This window comes from Stegostoma tigrinum, chromosome 6 (genome assembly GCF_030684315.1).
Source record: "Stegostoma tigrinum isolate sSteTig4 chromosome 6, sSteTig4.hap1, whole genome shotgun sequence".
Lineage (NCBI taxonomy): Eukaryota > Metazoa > Chordata > Chondrichthyes > Orectolobiformes > Stegostomatidae > Stegostoma > Stegostoma tigrinum.
Genome location: NC_081359.1, coordinates 2,584,738 through 2,606,165, shown reverse-complemented (window position 1 = coordinate 2,606,165; position 21,428 = coordinate 2,584,738). Strand labels below are relative to the sequence as shown.

Sequence of the window (21,428 nt, the reverse complement as noted above, 5' to 3'; positions counted from 1 at the left end):
ATGCCTGCCTCTTTGTAGGTTACTCGGAACAATCCCTCTTCTGTAGCTACACTGGCCCTAAATCCCACCTCTTCCTCAGTTACGTTGATGACTATACTGGCGCCACCTCGTGTTCCCACGAGGAGCTTGAACAGTTCATCCACTTCACCAACACCTTCCACACCAATCTTAAGTTCACCTGGGCCATCTCTAATATCTTTCTTTCCTTCCTGGACCTCTCTGTTTCCATCTCTGGCAACCACCTGAAACCGATATCCATTTCAACCCCACCAACTCCCACAGCTACCTAGAATACATCTCCTCCCACCCACCTTCCTGCAAAAATTCCATCCCCTATTCCCAATTCCTTCGCCTCCACCGCATTTGCTCCCAGGATGAGACATTCCACTCCTGATCATCTCAGATGTCCTCATTTTTCAAGGACCACAACTTCCCCTCTCAGTGGTCGAGAACACCCTCGATTAAGTCTCCTGCATTTCGCGCAACTCATCCCTCACACCCCGCCCCTGGAATAACACCCAAAACAGAATCCCCCTTGTCCTCATGTACCACCCCACCAACCTCCGGATCCAACGCATCATCGTCCAACACTTTCGTCATCTGCAATCTGACCCCATCACCAAAGACATTTCTCTGACCCCACCCTTATCTGTTTTCCGGAGGGACCACTCTCTCCTGACTCCCTTGTCCACTCCACACTCCCCTACATCCCCATCACACCCAGCACTTATCCCTGCAATCGCAGAAAGTGCTAACCTGACCCCACACCACCTCCCTCATCTCATCGCAGGCCCCAAGAAAACTTTTCGCAACAAGCAGATCGACCTGCACATCTGCCAATGTGGTATACTGCATTCGCTGATCCTGTTGTGGCCTCCTCTACGTTGGGGAAACTGAGCAGAGGCTTGAGGACTGCTTTGCAGAACACCTACACTCGGTTCACACTAAACAACTGCACCTCCCAGTCGCGAACCATTTCAACTCCCACTCCCATTCCTCAAACGACATGTCCATCCTGGGCCTCCTACAGTGCCACAGCAATGCCACCCGAAAGTTGCAGTAACAGTAACTCATATTCCACTTGGGAACCCTGCAGCCCAATGGCATCAATGTGGACTTACCAAGATTCAAAGTCTCCCCTCCCCCACCACATCAACCAGCCCAACCTGTCCTTCCTCCCACCTATTCTCTCCTCCCACCTTAAGCCCCACCCCCATTTCCTTCCTACTAACGTCATCCCACCCCCTTGACCTGTCCGTCCTCCCTGGACTGACCTGTCCCCTCCCTACCTCGCCACTTACACTCACTTTCACTGGCTCTAACCCTGCCTCTTTGGCCTGTCTGTCTCCTCTGCACCTATCTTCTCCTTTATCCATCTTCGATCTGCCTCCCCCTCTCTCCCTATTTATTTCAGAACCCCCTTCCCCTCCCCCCTTTCTGAAGAAGTGTTTTGGCCCGAAACGTCCGCTTTCCTGCTCCTCTGATGCTGCTTGGCCTGCTGTGTTCATCCAGCTCTACATCATGTTATCTTCAGTCAGCATTAGTTCTGTTTAGGATATAACATTTTAGCTGGCTGATACAAATCTGAATAGAAGCATCTAGTATCAATTCAACCCATTTAATTACAGACAATACCCATGTTTCAGGAGCTTAAAGGAAGTTACCCAATAATGTTGCCAAATCATCTGAAATACTCTAAAAGTGAGAAGTCTCTATCCCTATTATGATTTCTGCAAGGAGCAATCAATTGTTCAAATGTAAGAATAATTTATTGCAAAGAACACCAACCAACATTTTCAGTAAATCTCATGACGTACATATGAAAATTTCTGTAACAGATAAAGATGCTCAAAATGTTAGCAGTTAATCATCAGACATGCCATTTTTGTGCTCCGATGTGGAAATGCTGGTATTAGGCTGGAGTGGACATTGCGAAAAGTCACCAGGTTATAACCCAACAGGTTTATTTAAAGACACAAGACCAAGTTTTTGCAGATCTGCTGGAGCCTTGGCCTGAGGATCTAGGAGTGGGGCAAAGACTAAGAGCAAGGGCAAAGGTGGCACAAGTAGCACCAGCCAATGAGCAGAGCAATTGGGCAGCTCTGTGTGGTAGTTAGGAGAAATGGCAGGTCCGGCCTGAACATGGACTTGCCAGGTGGAGGGAGTGCTGACAGCACCAAAAACATTGTCTCTGCCTGCCACGCTGTAGCTGGCGCTTCTCTGAATGAGTAAAGGCTGGCTAAATAGACTGTCCTTCCTGTTGGCAGACAGCTCTGCCCAATGCTGGCTAGTGATGCTGCACAGCTAGTTAGTCTTTCGGTGCCTGTATACTCCTTGCAATACCTGGAGGTGGTGTTCTTATCACACGACCTGACTCTAACCCCTTATTATATGTCAGCTTCAATGCTAAAAAAAACTTCACTTTCCTGTATGTTGTGTTTCGCTTATATTAATCTGATATAAGTAAATATTTGTACAAATTTAATGACATCAAGAAGTTTACTACTACAATAATTTAAGTCATAGAAAGTAAATAAGTTACAGTTCATGTTTATACTTCAGATTTACTGCAAGCTGCTGAAGCAGCCTTTAACTCCAGATAATTGGCACAGTGTCAATTCTTTTAGTGTCATTAAACCTAGGCAGCATGCAGTTTTTTTGTGTAACGCTTCAATTGCAGTGTACATTGAACTGTTCAATGGATAACGTTGGTCATTTTAACATGGAACATGCTAAATATCACAAGTAATAGACTTTTGATATTTTGAAAGAATGCCTTATTTTATACTACTGTGGTATTTTGTAACTTTTGAAGTCTTCATGTTCGACTTAAGATCTTCAAATCATCTTCTTTTTGTTTTCACAGAAGTAGCACACTTACAATTAATTTATTCTGAATGTTCTTATCAACAAATTCATCCTACTCTTTCCAATATGTAGACAGCCCAACGAGGAAGGGTGCTGTACTGGACCTGGTTTTGGGGAACGAGCCCATCTAGGTGATCAAAGTTCCAATGGGGGAGCATTTTGGGAATAGTGACCATAATTCCCTAACTTTTTGGATACATATCTGGATAAGGGCAAAATTTGACCTTGGATGAAGATGTTAATTTGGGGCAAGGTAAACTATAACAAAATTAGGTAAGAATTGGAGAATGTGGATTGGGAGTAGCTGCCTGGGGATGAAACTACATCTCACATGTGGGTGCCTTTCAAAGACGAGTTGATTAGAGTGCAGGACAGGCATATTCCTGTGAAAATGAAGGACAGGAATGGCAGGATTTGGGAACCTTGGGTGACAGGGCAAATTATCAGTTTAGTCAACAAAAAAGAAACATTCCTAAGGCCCAGGCAACTAGAAACAGACAAAGTCCTTGAAGAATATAGAGAAAGTAGGAAGGAGCTCGAAAAGGGAATTCGGAGGGCTAAAAGGGGCCTTGAAATGCCCTTGGCCCGCAGGGTTAAGGATTAGGAGCAAGAAGATAGCTAGGGAAATAATAGGCCCACTTGAGGATAAAGGAGGACAGTTTTGTGTGGAGCCAGAGGAGATGGTTCAGATCCTTAATGAATACTTTACATTGGTATTCACCCAAGAGAGGGACATGATGGATGTTGAGGTAAGGGAAAGGCGTGTGAATACTCTCGGGCTGGTCAAATGAAGGAGCAAGTTTTGGATGTCTCAATGCATTAGACAAGTTCCCAGGTCCACATGAGATCTATCTATCTATACTGTGGGAGGCAAGTGAGGAAATTACTGGAAATAGCTTTGCCTCCTCTTTGTCCTCAGACAAGGTTCCAAAAGGATGGAGAGTGGCCTGTGTTGTTCGTTTGTTTAAGAAGGAAACAGAGAGAGTCCAGGTAATTACAGGATGGTGAGCCTGACATCAGTGGTGGGGAAGATATTGAGAGAAAGGATTTATTTAGAAGCAATTGGACTTGTTAGTGATAGGCAGCCTGGGTTTGTGCAGGAAGATAATGTTTCACCAACTTGATTGAGTTTTTTGAGGACATGACAAGAATGATTGATGAGACAAGGGCAGTAGATGTTGTCTACAGGGACTTTAATAACACATTTGATAAGGTACCTCATTGCAGGCTGATACAGAAGGTAGACTCTCGTGGGATCTGGGGTGAACGGGCTAAATGGATACAAAACTGACTTGTCATGGAAGACAGAGTAGCAGTGGAAAGGTGCTTTTCACAATGAAAGTTAATAACTAGCAGTGTTCTTATGGAATCAGTGCTGGGACCTTTGTTGTTTGTGATATGTAGACCAGTGAGCCTTACCTCAGTTGTTGGTAAAGTGTTGGAAAAGGTTATAAGGGATAGGATTTATAATCATCTAGAAAAGAATAAATTGATTAGGGATAGTCAGCATGGCTTTGTGAAGGGAAGGTCGTGCCTCACAAACCTTATTGAGTTCTTTGAGAAGGTGACCAAACAGGTAGATGAGAGTAAACCAGTTGATGTGGTGTATATGGATTTCAGCAAGGCGTTCGATAAGGTTCCCCACAATAGGCTATTGTACAAAATGCAGAGGAATGGAATTGTGGGAGATATAGCAGTTTGGATCGGAAATTGGCTTGCTGAAAGAAGACAGAGGGTGGTAGTTGATGGGAAATGTTCATCCTGGAGACCAGTTACTAGTGGTGTACCGCAAGGGTCGGTGTTGGGTCCACTGCTGTTTGTCATTTTTCTAAACGACCTGGATGAGGGCGTAGAAGGATGGGTTAGTAAATTTGCAGACGACCCTAAGGTCGGTGGAGTTGTGGATAGTGATGAAGGATGCTGTACGTTGCAGAGAGACATAGATAAGTTGCAGAGCTGGGCTGAGAGGTTGCAAATGGAGTTTAATGCAGACAAGTGTGAGGTGATGCACTTTGGTAGGAGTAACCAGAAGGCAAAGTACTGGGCTAATGGTAAGATTCTTAGTAGTGTGGATGAGGAGAGAGATCTCGGTGTCCATGTACACAGATCCTTGCAAGTTGCCACCCAGGTTGACAGGGCTGTTAAGAAGGCATACAGTGTTTTAGGTTTTATTAATAGAGGGATCGAGTTCCGGAACCATGAGATTATGCTGCAGCTGTACAAAACTCTGGTGCGGCCGCATTTGGAGTATTGTGTACAGTTCTGGTCACCGCATTATAAGAAGGATGTGGAAGCTTTGGAAAGGGTGCAGAGGAGATTTACTAGGATGTTGCCTGGTATGGAGGGAAGGTCTTATGAGGAAAGGCTGAGGGACTTGAGGCTGTTTACATTAGAGAGAAGAGGTTGAGAGGTGACTTAATTGAAACATATAAAATAATCAGAGGGTTAGGTAGGGTGGATAGGGAGAGCCTTTTTCCTAGGATGGTGACGGCGAGCACGAGGCGGCATAGCTTTAAATTGAGGGGTGAAAGATATAGGACAGATGTCAGAGGTAGTTTCTTTACTCAGAGAGTAGTAAGGGAATGGAACGCTGTGCCTGCAACGGTAGTAGATTCGCCACCTTTAGGTACATTTAAGTCATCATTGGATGAGCATATGGACGTACATGGAATAGTGTAGGTTAGATGGGCTTGAGATCGGTATGACAGGTCGGCACAACATCGAGGGCCGAAGGGCCTGTACTGTGCTGTAATGTTCTATATGTAGATGGTCTGGGGAGGATATAGGTGACCTGATTAATAAGTTTGTGGATGATGCCAAAATTTGCAAAGTTGCAGATAATGAGGCTTGTCAATGGATACAGCGGGATATAGATAAATGGCAAGCTTGGGCAGAGATATGGCAAATGGAATTTAATCTGGAAAAATGCGAGCTGATGCATTTTGGAAGATCAATTTCAGATGTAAATTATTACAACAAATGGCAGAACATTTAGGAGCATTGACATACAGTGGGATCTGGGCATATATGCTCACGGATCCCTAAAAGTGGCAATACAGCTGGATGAGGTGGTCAAGAAGTTTGCCTTCATTGGCTAGGCCATCAAATATAAAAGTTGACAAGTTATGTTACAGCTGTATAAATTTTGGTTAGGCCGCTTTTGGAATTTTGCGTGCAGTTCTGGTTACCACACTACCAGAAGCACGTGGATGCTTTGGAGAGCATGTAGAGAAGGGTTACCAGGATATTGCCTGGTTTTGATGGCTTTAGTTTCTAGGAGAGTTTGGATAAACTCGGATTGTTTTCACTGGAAGATGGAGATTGAGGGCCAACCTGATAGAGGGCTGCAAATTTATGAGAGGCATAGGTAGGGTGGATAGTCAGAGGTTTTTTCCCAGGGTGGAAGGTCAACTACAAGAGGACAAAGGTTCAAGGTGAGAAGAGGGAGTTTAGGGGAGAAGTGCAGGGAAAATTTTTCACACAAAGTGGGGAGTACCTGAAACACACTGTCAGTAGAGGTGGTGGAAGCAGACATGTTGGTAATCTTTAAGGGAAGCCTAGATAGACACATGAACCGGAGTCAAGCAGAGGAATAGAAACCATGTATGGGCAATAAGTAGCCATCTAGGGAAGAATTATAAGTTGGCGTCAGCTTGGTGGGTTGAAGGGCCTGTTTCTGTGTAGTTGCGTGTTGTATTGAAATGACACCATTTAAGATTTTGTTATTACTCGTCTCAAATTCTGTTATATAAAACTTACTTTGTTGAATTTCTGTGCGCTCATGAATATTGTCATCTGAGTGTGATTGCTACGCCTCAGATAATCCACCTACATTCTGTACTGTGTGTAACAATATCTTGAAGAACAAATAAAGCAGCTTGTTAGACTTTGTTAGATTACATGCAGGTTTAATGACAGAATGATATTCTGTGAAACTGGTAGTATTTAAATTTCACAATAAGCTTCTAATGTTGAAAGCAGTTGTTAGCAATTTGTACAGAATACATTTAATTTTATTACTGAAGTTCAAGTAAGTTTCATAGGTCTTTGACATTGGATGAATAGCCCAACTGAGTGCCCTCATCATGATTTGCATGACAAGCAATAGCAGCTGAATCATAGAACCTCTCATAAAGTTAGTGACACATGGCAGATGCATACAGTACTTTCAGATTTCAACATCACTCATTATATACTCTGATTAAGCAACTTCACGCACTTCAGAAGTAAACATTTCCTGCTTTATAGTTTCTTCTTGGTAATTTAGTTTAATCTCAATATGCTTCACCAGTTCTGTTGCCAATAAGTTTTACACTGTTTTTAGGCAAACCTAGTTCTGATGCCAGTGCTGTTTGGTACTTCAGTATACCATTTAGAATTCAGTTAGATTTTGTTTTAATACATGAGCAAGTACAACAATACTACAACGTGTTACCACCCCATTATCCATTTGAAGAAGGAAAATGTTGTTGTTTTATAAAAATCAATAGAATGCTACAACTGCTGGGAATCTAAAATAAAATGCAGGAACAAGCAGCACATCTGTAAGGCCACATCTGTGAGAAAGAAGCAGAGTGTAAGTTTTATAGGTCATTGACCTTTCATCGGAATGGGAAAACGTGCGTGTTAGCAGGAAAAGAAGAGAGGTTGGAGAAAAAAGGATGAAATGCAAAGCATGAGGATGCCGCAAGGCAAAAGGGGGCAGTGTAGAACTGGTAAAGAAATGAAACATGGAAATGAATGTCGGGGTTAATTGGTATGTGGTGTTGGGTATTGTTGTGGGAACAAAATAAATATTGGTAATGACTCCTGGCTCCTCTTCTCTCACAAGTAATCAAGGTTTTGTGAAATCAGTAACACACTGATATTGGAGGAAAGTCTTGAAAGTAGACATGTTTTAAAAATAAATTATTCAATACTGGTTACTATGGCAAATGTTGAATTTTTGCACTAGATTTTCTTCCCTGTTCATTATTGTTGTTCACTATCATAAGTTGATTCTCTGTCTTGTACAAACTGAGTTGCAATAATTCTGTCTAGTATTCAGATAAATGGTAGCATGATGTGTAGATTATAACAGATAACCCTTGACCTCTTCTGTTTACTGGAATTTATCACCTGTTGCTATGTAAATTTTCTTTATAAATTATTAACTAGATAAATACAACTCATTTAAGGCATACACTCAGTAACAATTGTAGGTTTCCTTTCAGCGGAGTGCTATACGGCTTTACAGAGATCTAATTTATTTCCACTCCATGCTATATGAAATAGCAAAGATGCCACATTCTGTTTCCATGAAAATAATCTTAAGCTATACATTACTTAAGAACGTACAGTTGAAAGAAATAGGAATAGGAGTAAGCTATTTTGCTCCTTGAGCCTGCTTCACCATTCAGTAAGATGATGGCTGATCCGATACTCCTGACATCCATTTTTCTCCCCTTTCCCCATAATCTTTGATTCTCTGACTGGTAAAGAATCTATCTATTTCAGCCTTAAATATACAAAAGACCTCTGCCCCCCATGGCTCATGATAGTGAGGACTGTGATGGGGAAGTATTTCTTCTCTCAGCGTGTAAGTCTTCAAAACTGAAGAAAAGTCACTCAACCTGAAATGTGAACTCTACTTTCTGTCTCTACAGATGCTGCCAAACCTGCTGAGTTTCTCCAGCAATTTATGTATTTGAACTGTAAGTGGATGTCTGTTCCATAATTGACGTTGGAAGCTGTGGTTATGACCTTTGTTCCTTGAATGCTTCTATAACACATACAAGAGGAGTGCGCTGTTTCTGAGGTCCCACTGCTCCCTTGCTGAATAAGGTTGGCGGGGGGGTGGTTGGTGTGTGGTGGTAGCAGTGGCATAAGGGTATTTAAGCTTTCATGGAGCAGTCTGAGGGAGCATGGGATAATGTTTGGACAGTGGGATCAAATAAACTGAGGGTAGAGAGGTAACGTTCAGGCCCCACAGCTGTGTTGGAGAACTGAAAATCCTCATGCAATCCATTGCAGTTCACAAAATGCACTGCAAACCTGACCCCTTTTGGAAAAGACAGAAATTCCTCATACAGTCTCACATGGGTTAAATATGAATTTTGCGAATCAGAAGGCCAGAAGATACTGTCGCAAAATTAGGCCGTTTGGCCCATGGTTCTGCTCCACCATTCGATCATGGCTGATATGTTTTTCAATCCCACCTCTAGTGCCTCTTACCAATCGCAAATCTATCTATCTCTGCCTTAAAGACACACGAAGGCTTGGCTTCCACACAGTCATCACCCTCTGGCTGAAGAAGTTCCTCCTTGTCTCAGTTCTAAAGAGTCCTCCCTTCACTCTGAGGCTGAGCCCCCAGGTCCTAGTCTCGCCAGCTAAATGAAACATCTTCTCCGTGTCCACTCTATTCAGGCCTCTCGGTATTCTGTAAGTTTCAAACAGATCCCACGCCCTCTAACCCCCATCTTTCTAACCTCCATTGAGTACAGCCCCAAAATCCTCAACCGCTCCTAATATGACACGCCCTTCATCCTCAGGATCATTCTTGTAAATCTCCTCTGCATCTCTCCAAAACCAATACATCCTTCCTCTGATACGGGGCCTAAAACTGTTCAGAATATTCAATATGAAGTCTGACCAGACCCTGAAACAGCCTCAGCAGTACACCTCTATTCTTGTATTCTAGCCCTCTTGAAATGATTACTAACATTGCAGTTGCCTTCCTAACTGCCGACTGAATCTACATGTTAACCTCAGGAGAATCCTGAACTAAGATTGCCAGGTCCCTTTGTGCTTCAGATTTCCAAAGCCTTTCCCCATTTAGAAAATAGCCTACATCTCTATTCTTCCTACCAAAGTGCATAACCTCACACTTTACCATACAGTATTCCATTTGACACTTCTTTGCCCACTCTTCTAGCCTGTCCAAGTCCTTCTGTAGCCTCCTTGCCTCTTCAACGCTACCCTGTCCCACCACCTGCCTTTGCGTCATCTGCAAACATAGCAACAATGCTGTTAGTTCCTTCGACCAATTCATTAACATATAATGTGAGTAATTATGGTCCCCTGAATTGACCCCTGTGGAACTCCGCTAGTCACTGGCTGCCGTCCTGAATGAGACCCCTTTATCCCCACTGTCTGCCTTCTGCCAGATGGCTAATCCTCTATTCATGCCAGTGCCTTGCCCTTAACACCATAGACTTATTTTATTTAGCAGCGTCCTATGCGGCACCTTGTCAAAAACCTTCTAGAAATCCAAATAGATCACATTCCTTGCGTCTCCTTTGCCTAAGTTGCTCTCTACCTCCTAAAAGCATTCTAACAGATTTGTCAGGCATGACCTCCTCTTGATGAATCCATACTGACTTATCCCTATTTAGCCACGAGCTTCCAGTAATCTGTAATTTCATCCTTAATAATGGACTCTAAAATCTCGCCAGTGACCGAGGTCAGGCTAACGAGCCTGTAATTTCCTATCTACTGCCTCCCTCCCTTCTTAAACTGGTTGTTAAATTAGTTATTTTCCAGTCCTCCAGGACCCTTCCAGACTCCAGTGATTTGTGAAAGATAATCACCAATGTCTGTACAATATCCACAGTTATCTCCTTCAGAACTCCATAGTGTAGTCCATCTGGTTTGGGTGGTCAGTAAATACACAGGTCAGTTTCTCCCAGCCCAGAACAAATTTGACTCTTAATGTGCAAATTAGTAATGATTTACTGTTTTTAAAAGTCTTCTAAATAATAATTTGGAAGAAGATTTCGGGAATCGTATAACGAGTCTTGTACATTGTGCCTTTTATAATTCATATTAAAAGCTAAAATTATTGATTTCATATTGGGGTACAGTTTCATGTGTTATTGGGTTAGCTACCTAAGCAGCAATTATTCATGAATGAATAGAATGAATAGTGCAGTGTGGTGGAATGGAATGATCAATTTACTTCACAGATGAGAAATGTCTTTTAACTCACTTTGACATCTTGAATCGCAACATCTCTTATTTGTCAGCTAAGTTGTAACACGTTCATTTATTCTTGAATGCATCTTTGTGTAACTTAATTAGCTTTAATTTAATTCAGTGCACAAGTCAGAATTTGTCATTGAACTTATTAGTTTTTATCACATTTTATAGAATCATAGAGGTATATGATTTGTTAATTTTTTTAATTATTGTGAATCCTGATTTCCACAGAGTAAGTCTGGATATGATGTCTGTTCAGGCCAACACTGGCCCTTCTTGGGAAAACAAAAATTGTACAGCATTTTGGAGAGGACGTGACAGCCGAAAGGAGCGTCTAGAGCTTGTAAAACTCAGTATCAAACATCCTGATTTGATTGACGCTGCATTTACAAACTTTTTCTTTTTCCCTCATAATGAAAGTATTTATGGTCCAATTGTAAAACATGTCTCATTTTTTGATTTTTTCCAGGTATGTGTATCTAGTTTTGAAATGTAACCTACTTTATTGTATCGAGAATTTGGAAATATGTTGGTATGATTTATTAATTAGCTGCAACATAATTTGCATTAAAATAATTCAGTCTTACCAGTTAAGGCATTGAGGAAGGCAAATGCAGTGTTAGTATTCATTTCAAGAGGGCTAGAATAAAAGAGCAAGAGACGTTTTGTTGAGGCTGTATAACTCTCTCGTCAAATCCATTTGGAATATTGAGAGTTGCTTTGGGCCCCATATCTAAGGAAGGATGTACTGGCATTGGAGAGGGTCCACAGGAATGATCCCTGGAATTAACAGCTTATCATGTGAGAAGCATTTGAGGACTCTGGGTCTGTGTTCAGTGAAGTTTTGAAGGATGAGGGGGGATCTCATTGAAACTTATTTGAAACTCATTGAATACTGAGAGGCCTGGATAGAGTGGACATGGAGGAGATGTTTCCACTAGAAAGGGAGACCAGGACCCAAGGGCATAGCCTCACAGTGAAGGGAGGACCCTTTAGAACTGAGATGAGGGGGAATTTCTTCAGCCAGAGGATGGTGAATCTGTGGAACAGAAGCTGAAAAGACTGAGGAGGTCAAGTTGTTGAGTGTATTTTAGACAGAGACAGATAGGCTCTTGATTAGTAAGGGGGTGATAGGTTTCAGAGAGGAGGCAGGAGAATGAGATTGAGAAACATATCAGCCAAGATTGAATGGCAGAGCAGACTCAAAGGGCTGAATGGCTTAATTCTGCTTCTATATTTTATGGTTGTATGTTATTTCATTTAAAAGACTGAATAATGTAAGGTTACAGAACTTTACTGTATTAACTTGGAATGCATTTGTTCTTGATATCACTATATTACATCCTTGTTGATTGTATAAAGCACAACAGAGATATATTCCTTAATCACAATTTATTTGGGGTATTTTCTGTAATTAATTTTCTTCCGGTAAAATCAGGATGAAATTATACGTGAGTAACAAATTGGTTTATTTGGCGATATCTCTGATGATTGATCTATAAGAATGTATGTAAAATAAAGTACAGCAAACAAGAAATCATTATTATGAAAAACAAAAGCTAACATGAGGAAATTAGAAAACAAATGTATATTTTCACTTAGCAGTTTTACTGAATTCTTCCATTATAGCAGTTCAACTACTATTTTTTGAAGGAACGCTTGTTTTTCCAATTTGTTATTTGTAGTTTTCACAATCTGTTATCGCTGGCTCTGCTAATACCAAGTAACAGGTACCAAATTAAAGCAGTTCGGTGTTTTTCATGTGTGACCAAACTTGACATTGAACTGACTGTGCAGTAGATTTAGTTTTAGGTAGCTATTACTATTCGTATGTTAGATTTAAATTTTGAAGATGAAACCTAATATGTTAGCATAATTGAGTTTATGCTTCCAAAGGTTACAACAATTCATATTTTTAAAAATAATCTTTATTATTGAATTGTTGCATAATACAATTTTTTTCTCAAGTATCGTGTCTCAGCTTTAAAAGTTAAGGCAGTTCTCTGCGTTTTGCAAACAATTTACATTGTAGATAACAAATTGTGGAGCTGGATGAACACAGCAGGTCAAGCAGCATCTTAGGAGCACAAAAGCTGACGTTTTGGGCCTAGACCCTTCATCCAGCTCCACAGTTTGTTATGTCGGATTCTCCAGCATCTGCAGATCCCATTATCTGTGATCACAATTTACATTGTAGGTTAATTTTAAAGAGATACAGCCATTTCAAATTCATATATGACCTAAATGTGCTTTACTATTAAATGGAAAGATTACAGCTCATTTTGTTCTGATATAAATGCATATTTTCGTTGTTTTTGAAGCTGCTCATTCGTTCATGAAAGAAAGGAATCCCATGCTTTTTGACTCAGAGGTGCTAGCAATCCTGACACATTCACCTAACCATCAGCTGTAACATGAATAATTGCATGAATCATCAAAATTTAGACAGCTGAAACTAGTGCTGATACTATTCATAAACCAACTTTTAAAAGTAATGACTTTCTTCTTTTTTATTTCTAGATTTATAATTAGAATTGTAGTTCTTTAGTGCATTCAAGTCAATTACAAATATTGGAAGTTCATAAGGGCTAAATGTTAAATGAACTGGAAGCCTCCGCATTAATGTTAAAGTTTTGTTAACGTGTATCATTTTTCTTCTGTTTGCCTACCTGTTAATGTTGTGTGATGGCTGGGTATCCTTTAGATTTTACCTGAAAGACTATCAGTTCTAACTCAATGGCCTGAAGAGCTCTTGTGTACTACATGACTCTATGAATATAGAACAAATTATAGCCATTCCTCTGTTTTGATTGAAGGACTTAAGCTAGATCTGTGGAGCCAATGGAAAAAAACGTCTTGTGGCCCATAATTATGCTGTTTTCCTAATTAATCGCCATACACAGGTTTGAACAGGGATTAATATAAAAACTGTGAGAGATGCTGCAAATATGAAATAAAAACTAAATGCTAGGAAAATTAACAGGTCTGGCAGCATTGTAGAGAATGGAGTAGAGCTTGCATTAATATTGATGACTTTTCATTTACAGAAATTCTCTGATTTACTGACAAAATTGGAAACAACTAGAGACACAGTAGGTTAAAAGCAAGAAATGGGTCAGGGATTAAAGTCAAAAAGAAAAGGTCTGCAATAAAGTGAAAGACAGGAGAGGATAAGTGACAAAATGGATGATGCTGCAGGACAAAAAGGATGATAATGGGAAATGTGATCTCCGGATATAATGCAGCATCCTCCGACACTTCCGCCATCTACAATCCGACCCCACCACTCAAGACATTTTTCCGTCCCCACCCCTGTTGCTTTCCGGAGAGACCACTCTCTCCGTGACTCCCTTGTTCGCTCCACACTGCCCTCCAACCCCACCACACCCGGCACCTTCCCCTGCAACCGCAGGAAACGCTACACTTGCCCCCACACCTCCTCCCTCACCCCTATCCCAGGCCCCAAGATGACTTTCCACATTAAGCAGAGGTTCACCTGCACATCTGCCAATGTGGTATACTGCATCCACTGTACCCGGTGTGCCTTCCTCTACATTGGGAAAACCAAGCGGAGGCTTGGCGACCGCTTTGCAGAACACCTCCGCTCGGTTCGCAATAAACAACTGCACCTCCCAGTCGCAAACCATTTCCACTCCCCCTCCCATTCTTTAGATGACTTGTCCGTCATGGGCCTCCTGCAGTGCCACAATGATGCCACCCGAAGGTTGCAGGAACAGCAACTCATATTCCGCTTGGGAACCCTGCAGCCCAATGGTATCAATGTGGACTTCACCAGCTTCAAAATTCTCCCCTTCCCCCACCGCATCCCAAAACCAGCCCAGTTCGTCCCCTCCCCCCACTGCACCACACAACCAGCCCAGCTCTTCCCCTCCATCCACTGCATCCCAAAACCAGCCCAACCTGTCTCTGCCTCCCTAACCTGTTCTTTCTCTCACCCATCCCTTCCTCCCACCCCAAGCCGCACCTCCATCTCCTACCTACTAACCTCATCCCACCTCCTTGACCTGTCCATCTTCCCTGGACTGACCTATCCCCTCCCTACCTCCCCACCTATATTCTCCTCTCCACCTATCTACTTTTCTCTCCATCTTCGGTCCGCCTCCCCCACTCTTCCTATTTATTCCAGAACCCTCACCCCATCCCCCTCTCTGATGAAGGGTCTAGGCCCGAAATGTCAGCTTTTGTGCTCCTGAGATGCTGCTTGGCCTGCTGTGTTCATCCAGCCTCACATTTTATTATCTTGGATTCTCCAGCATCTGCAGTTCCCATTATCACTGATAATGGGAAATGTCAAGATATAAAAAGTGGGTCTAGAAGAGCTATAAATGACAACAGCTGAATCTTCACCTGAAATTGTTGTCCAAAACAAACGGGGCACTATTTATGATTTGCTATTGTTTCATGTAATGTTTAGACAAGAAGGTCATAAAATACCTAATTGAAAGATCTGGAGCTGTTCATTTTACCTCCCATTTCAATTTTGAATCCAATCTGTTCTCTTCCGAGCTTCCAATCTAATCTCTGTTCTCATCCTTCTCTAAGTCTAATAATGCTTAACAGAAGCTTTAGGAACAACACTTCACCTTTTGATGAGGCATTCTACATTTTTCCAGACTTCACATTGAGTTTAAAGGTTTCAGATTGAATGTGTTTCTCCCATTTTTACAGTAGCATGTTCAGTTAACTATATATATGTTGTTATTCAGAGCTTCTCTAGGTCATCTTTTGTTTTTGTTCTTGTTCAATTGTCATCTTTCTTTGCCAGGGCTCAGTATCTCGATTGGCATTAAATTATTGCGAGCTGCACTCTATCCATCCACGCTCCCCAACCTTTCACTACCGTTGTACACAGCTTATGTACAATCTGTTTCATCTTCAACTTTTTCCACCTATAATGAAAGGTTATTGACCTGAAACTTTAACTTATGTTTGTTTCTTTACATATGATACCTAATCTAGTAGGTATTTCTTGCTTTATTTTTTGTTTTTATTGTGGCAAGCACTAGCAAGGATCCCATTTTCCAACATTGCATCCAAACAATACTGTGTTACTTTAGAGATTACTGGGTGATGACAGAATAATGTAAAGTATTATTTGATAGTAAAAATTAACCTTTATTTCTATGGAATGGTGATCTTAGTTATCATCATTTGATAAATGACCTTGAGCTGAAAGTTGTAGCCATCATCTGCTGTAAAATTACAGGATAATAAACCACAGAATTACTTTTATAGACATTAGAAACTACACACCTCAAAAACCTTGAGGTTTGTTGGCATTACAGATGTAATAAAATTCAGTTACAGAGTGGAATTCTAACATGTCTGTTGATTGTAAGGTTGTCATAAAAACTCCAAATGAGACAGTGAAGATTGGAAAAAGACCTTTGCTCATCTCATTGATCCAAGTATGATAATGCTGTTTGAAATTCTAAGAAAAATATAAATTTGCTTTTACATATTGAGCAGGCTTTAAGACTAATAGTTATACTGAAAATCGAGTTCAGTGTACTTAGTCGGTTTCCAGTTGAAATTAATGTTTGGGGGTTATACTTCTAATAGAACTCTATTGCAATACTGATAGAAATGTTTCCCATCAACAAAGATTGTCCAGAGTTAAAAAGTATAATTTCTTAATACTAGGATAGTTCACAAGTTTTAGGTGGATAAAAAATTGATGCATTGAAATTGTCTGGTTTCAGTTAATTAGCATTAATTATATATAGTGGAAATTGAAAAAAATTAGAACTGTTACTGCACATTGCATCATTGGTCCTTATTTCTTGATTCCACTGAAAGAATTATTCACATAAAGATGAAATAATGTGATTTTTAAAATGAGCATGTGGTGGTGAGGTAGATAATTTAGATTGTTATGGCTTTTCTCAGAAAAAGAAAAATGTTTGTGTATCTTGCATAAAGTTCTATGATTTGAGCATATTGTATCAGATCCAAAAATCCTTTTGAAACTTTTGTTTTTGTAGTACAAGTATCAAATCAACATTGATGGCACTGTGGCAGCATATAGGATGCCTTATTTGCTCGCAGGTGCCGGTCTTATCCTAAAGCAAGATTCAGTCTACTATGAACATTTCTACAATGACCTGCAACCATGGGAGCATTATATTCCGTTTAAGAATGATTTAAGTGATCTTTTGGATAAAATTCTGTGGGCAAAATCTCATGATGAAGAGGTAATTTTCACTATGTTTTATTTCCTTAATTGCTGAGCTGAGCATTATTGTTGTAAGACCTTGTATATTTTTTTGTTTATCTAGCTGGCATGGGTAAATTGTTTAAGTATCATTTGAATTAAGCATACTTCTATCTTTGTGATCTTCAGATCCTGTAATTATGTGAATATAATATTGTAGTAGAATAAATGTTGTATTCTTTACTTTACTTTAAAACTTTGTAATTTTCTCTTGCAAAGCATATATTCTTGTTTATAAGTAAGAGTGTCATGTTTGAAAGTTGGTGGTTCACTGTGATTGAAAGACATAGCTTTGGATAAAGACATTTGGGAATGGCTTATATAAGTTACTTTGGTCATCTTGGCCCTAAACTGTGGAATTTCCTTCCTCAACTTCTCTGCCTCGTTATTTCCTTTGCTGGAGATATGCTGTCTAAAATAGCTCTGTTGCCAAGTCTTTGGTCATCGATCCCAGTGTCCCATGTAATGAAAACAGAAAATGCTGAAAATCCTCAGTATGTATGGCAGCCCCTATGGAGCGACAAACAGATCAATGACTTTTCATCAGAACAGAAAATGTATAGATAAGCAAACAAATGTCTTCTGCTCTAATCCAGTGTCAATTTTTGTTTGGTTACACTCCTGTGTGGGATGTTTCACGATATAAAGACACTGGCTGAATCTTTCCGGCCTCTGAACAATGTGGGCAGTGACAGGTCATTTGGGAAAATGTATCAAGATCAGAAGAATTAGATTTTTGACGATGAGAAAGAGTTAGGATTTTCTGTGCAAAGTTTGAACAGCAGAAACTATTTGTTTGCGTTAACATCTTATTACTTATTCCATCCTCCGTTAGGTGCAGTTCGTTACGTTCCTTCTCAAGAAACTGGAGAGTGACAATTCCTGACATGAAAGTTATAGTGGGATAGGCTCAGTGAGTGAACAAATGCATGATAGATGCAGTATAATGTGGATAAAAGTGAAGCTGTCCACTTTGATATCAAAAATAGGAAGACAAAATTATTATGTGAATGGGTGTAAATTGAGAGAGGGAAATGTTCAACAAGACCTGGGTATCCTTGTGCACCAATCGTGAAAAGTAAGTGCATTGGAGCAACAGGCAGTAAAGAAGGAAAACTGTGTATTGGCCTTCAGACCAAGAGGATTTGAATACAGGAACAAGAATGTTTTGCTATAATCATACAAGGTGTTGATAAGATCACACCTGGAATATTGTATGCAGTTTTGGTCTCTTTCTTTGAGAAAGGATGTTCTTGCTATAGAGAAGGTGCAGCAGTGATATCCCAGATCAATTCCTGGGATGGCAGGACAGACATAAGAGGAGGGATTGAGTCAGTTAGAATTGTATTCACTGGAGTTTAGAAGAATGAGGGGAGATCTCATAGAAATCTATTAAATTCCAACTGGACTAGACAAGTTAGTTGCAGGAAGGATGTTACCATTGGTAGGGGAGACCAGAACCAGAGCTCATAGCTTAAGGTTGGTGGTAAATATTTTAGAACTGAGATGAGAAATTTCTTCATCCAGAGTTGTGACCAGTGGAATTCACTAAGAAAGTGATTGAGGCCAAAACATCACGTGTTTTCAAGAGCAGATAGATATAGCTGTTGTGGCTAAAAAGTATCAAGGGAAATGGGGGCATGGGATTAGGGAATTGAGCTTCATGCTCAGCCACGATCATATTGAATGGTGGAGTAGGCTTGAGGGGTTGAATGGCCTGCTCTCGATCCTGCCTTCTATATTTCTCTATCTCTGTGAGTATGTGCCGGTTCCAATTTACTGCTTGCTGCTCCGAGCAAGCCTCCATCTTGGCCAGCAGATCTTGGCCACCCCAGGGCACAATCCATGAACATTGACTACACTATTCCCCTACTCCATTCACAGAGGATTTAGCATTGTAATGCTGCTGCCAGGCTACTTGACATATGGGGAGCAAACACCCTTCTCGTGGATTAGAGCAGGGTGCATCTCAGGGCTGTAAGCTTGTTCTCTTTGCACTCATTGACTTTGTGCCTGTTGGGATTCTCCTAATATCTCTGTCATGCCTTGCATTGGGATTTGCTGCCACATTCATTCCCAGTACTTCTGTTCTGCCTTGCCTTTTAGGGTAAACACAAAGGTAGATAGCCTGTCATGGTTGTCAGCAGCGATCAGTCAAGGGAGTGATCATGTTTCTGTGGGGCATTGTGGTATGTCAGTGTCACACCTGGAGCATGTGCCAGCAGCCCATATAGCAAAGGCATTGAATGTGCTTCAACTAAATGGCCATGTCTGGAGGTCTAAACTGAGCAATTCTTTGTCAAGTCTGCGAGGACTGTCTTCAGTCAGATGTTAGTGGCACAGTTAGTCAAGGGCATCTCAGCCCAGGGTGTCCAATGTCAGGGAGTCTGTACAGTTTGGGGACTAGGCCATACACTGACCTGCAGGTCCAGTGCAGTCAGCCAAGGGATTAGCGATAAGTCACTCGGATAGCTGCACAGAGATCAGTCAGTGGTGCGGTAGCTCATCATCAGGGCTACCTTTCCAATTTGGTCAGGGGGCCACGATCAGTACAGGGGAGAAAATTCAAGAGGGTCATCAGGGTTCAGTGCTTGATAATTATCATCCACTGCTGTTATTCAGGACTAGCTAAAATCATGAAGAACTTCTTTACATCTAAGTTCGCACTGGTATTTCTGTGGTTCTGTTTCCTGGCATGAAAGTAAAAAAAGTATTAAACACTTTTCTTGGAAATATATTTTCTTTTTATTTTCAAATTAATTCATAGGCCAAGATGATTGCAAAAGCTGGGCAGAACTATGCTAGAAACAAACTTATGGCAGATCACATCTTCTGCTACTATTATAAACTTTTCCAGGTAAGTAGAAGCATTTACAATGTGAAACACTCACATTTTAAACTGATGCTATACTCAAAGCTAATTAATAGAAATGTGGAATGATCTTATAACAAGTCTGTTGTTATAATGATCAGTTTATGAAGTTTTAATATTGGATGAAAATCTTTAGTATTTCAAAGGATTTTGTTATAATGCCCTAGGGCTTTGATATAATTTATGGAATTCATGTTTGCGGTTTACAAGTATTGAAATAATTTTTGTGTGACACTTGGGAATCTTCAAGCAATAATGCATTGTTGCCCAGGGTACAGTAAACAGTTGTGACTGCTATTCCTGGTTTTCAGCCAGATTATAAATGAGTTTCAATCGTTTCTTGTGGCAAATGGCCATTGGCAGAAAAAGACATCCAAACACTGAGCAGAAACTATTTTATTTGTTAGCCAAGCTATTAGTACTAAGCTATTGTATAAATGCTACAATTTTAAAAATCTGACATTGTTATATAATATCAGAAATTTGGAATCAGTCCATTGAAATTCACCCCTCGAGTAGATTAACTTTTCCACTGTATTTTCAATGAGCCCTGTATATTTCCAGACCTTTGGTTAGGTGTTGCAAACAATCACTGGGATATAATTCTTATAAGGAAATGGGGATACAAAAATGAAGACAAGTTTGTTAGTGCAGTAATCAACAATAATAATGACCATTTATAGAATAGTGACTAAAATTCAGAAAGATCTAATGTTGCAGATCCAACTGTAGAGAACCAGTTGGCTATTTCGTGAATGTGAGATTGTTAAGGACTTACCTTACCTTCTTCATTCAAGAATATAAGGAACTTCTCCGTCACATTTGAATATTGAAACCTGGAATCTTTATTTTACACCTTCGTTAAAGGGTGTGGTATAAATGTAATACGGTGTCCAATTTTTTTGCAGGAATGATTTCTCAATTCTGAGTGCATTCTTAAAGTACCTCTGTAAATTTTCCCACCCTGTCTCTGTAACTCTCTTCTTTATGCTGTTCCCCAACCCCTCAGCGAGCGCCTTTTATTCTTTAATCTGGGCCTTTTTTTGGGTACCCCCTTTCGACCCACTTGGTAGGAGGGGCTTCAGCTTCTTAGTCCCCCCTCTATAAAGCTTCTCCCAGGCTCATCCTTTATGTTCAGTCTTTTCAAAACCATCTTTTCTTGATGTCTTACTCCATGGTTAAATGTTAGTTTATATTCATGAAGTACCTTGGAACCATTAACCTATACAGAAATTATAACCAAGATTTCACTTTCTGTAAACTTTACCTTAATATAAATCTGAACCATCACAAATTGTATGTGAATTAACAAGCAAATGATATTTCAAATAAATTTCACTTTAAAACATTACACAATAATGTAACTTTATGCACGCAAGGACAAGGGAAACAAAGATAAATAATGAGGAGTGGAGAAAGAAATAAAACCAAAAAATGCTGGAGAAACTCAGCATGTCTGGCAACATACGTGGAAACAAAACATTTTCTGTTTTCTTT

General features: G+C 40.5%; 1 protein-coding gene across 5 annotated transcripts in view; it reads left to right on the top strand.

Annotated features, from left to right (window-relative positions):
• LOC125453347 (protein O-glucosyltransferase 2) overlaps positions 1–21,428 on the top strand; it is a 66,160-nt gene that overhangs the window by 17,359 nt on the left and 27,373 nt on the right. For all 5 annotated transcript variants that reach the window (XR_009445814.1, XM_059646410.1, XM_059646408.1 and 2 more), the window contains 3 exons: positions 11,056–11,293; positions 16,830–17,039; positions 19,827–19,916. Coding sequence is in view for 4 of the 5 variants with exons in the window: in XM_059646410.1 (XP_059502393.1) it covers positions 11,056–11,293; positions 16,830–17,039; positions 19,827–19,916 (538 nt within the window). In the remaining variant the exon portion in view is untranslated. The remainder of the gene's footprint in view (positions 1–11,055; positions 11,294–16,829; positions 17,040–19,826; positions 19,917–21,428) is intronic.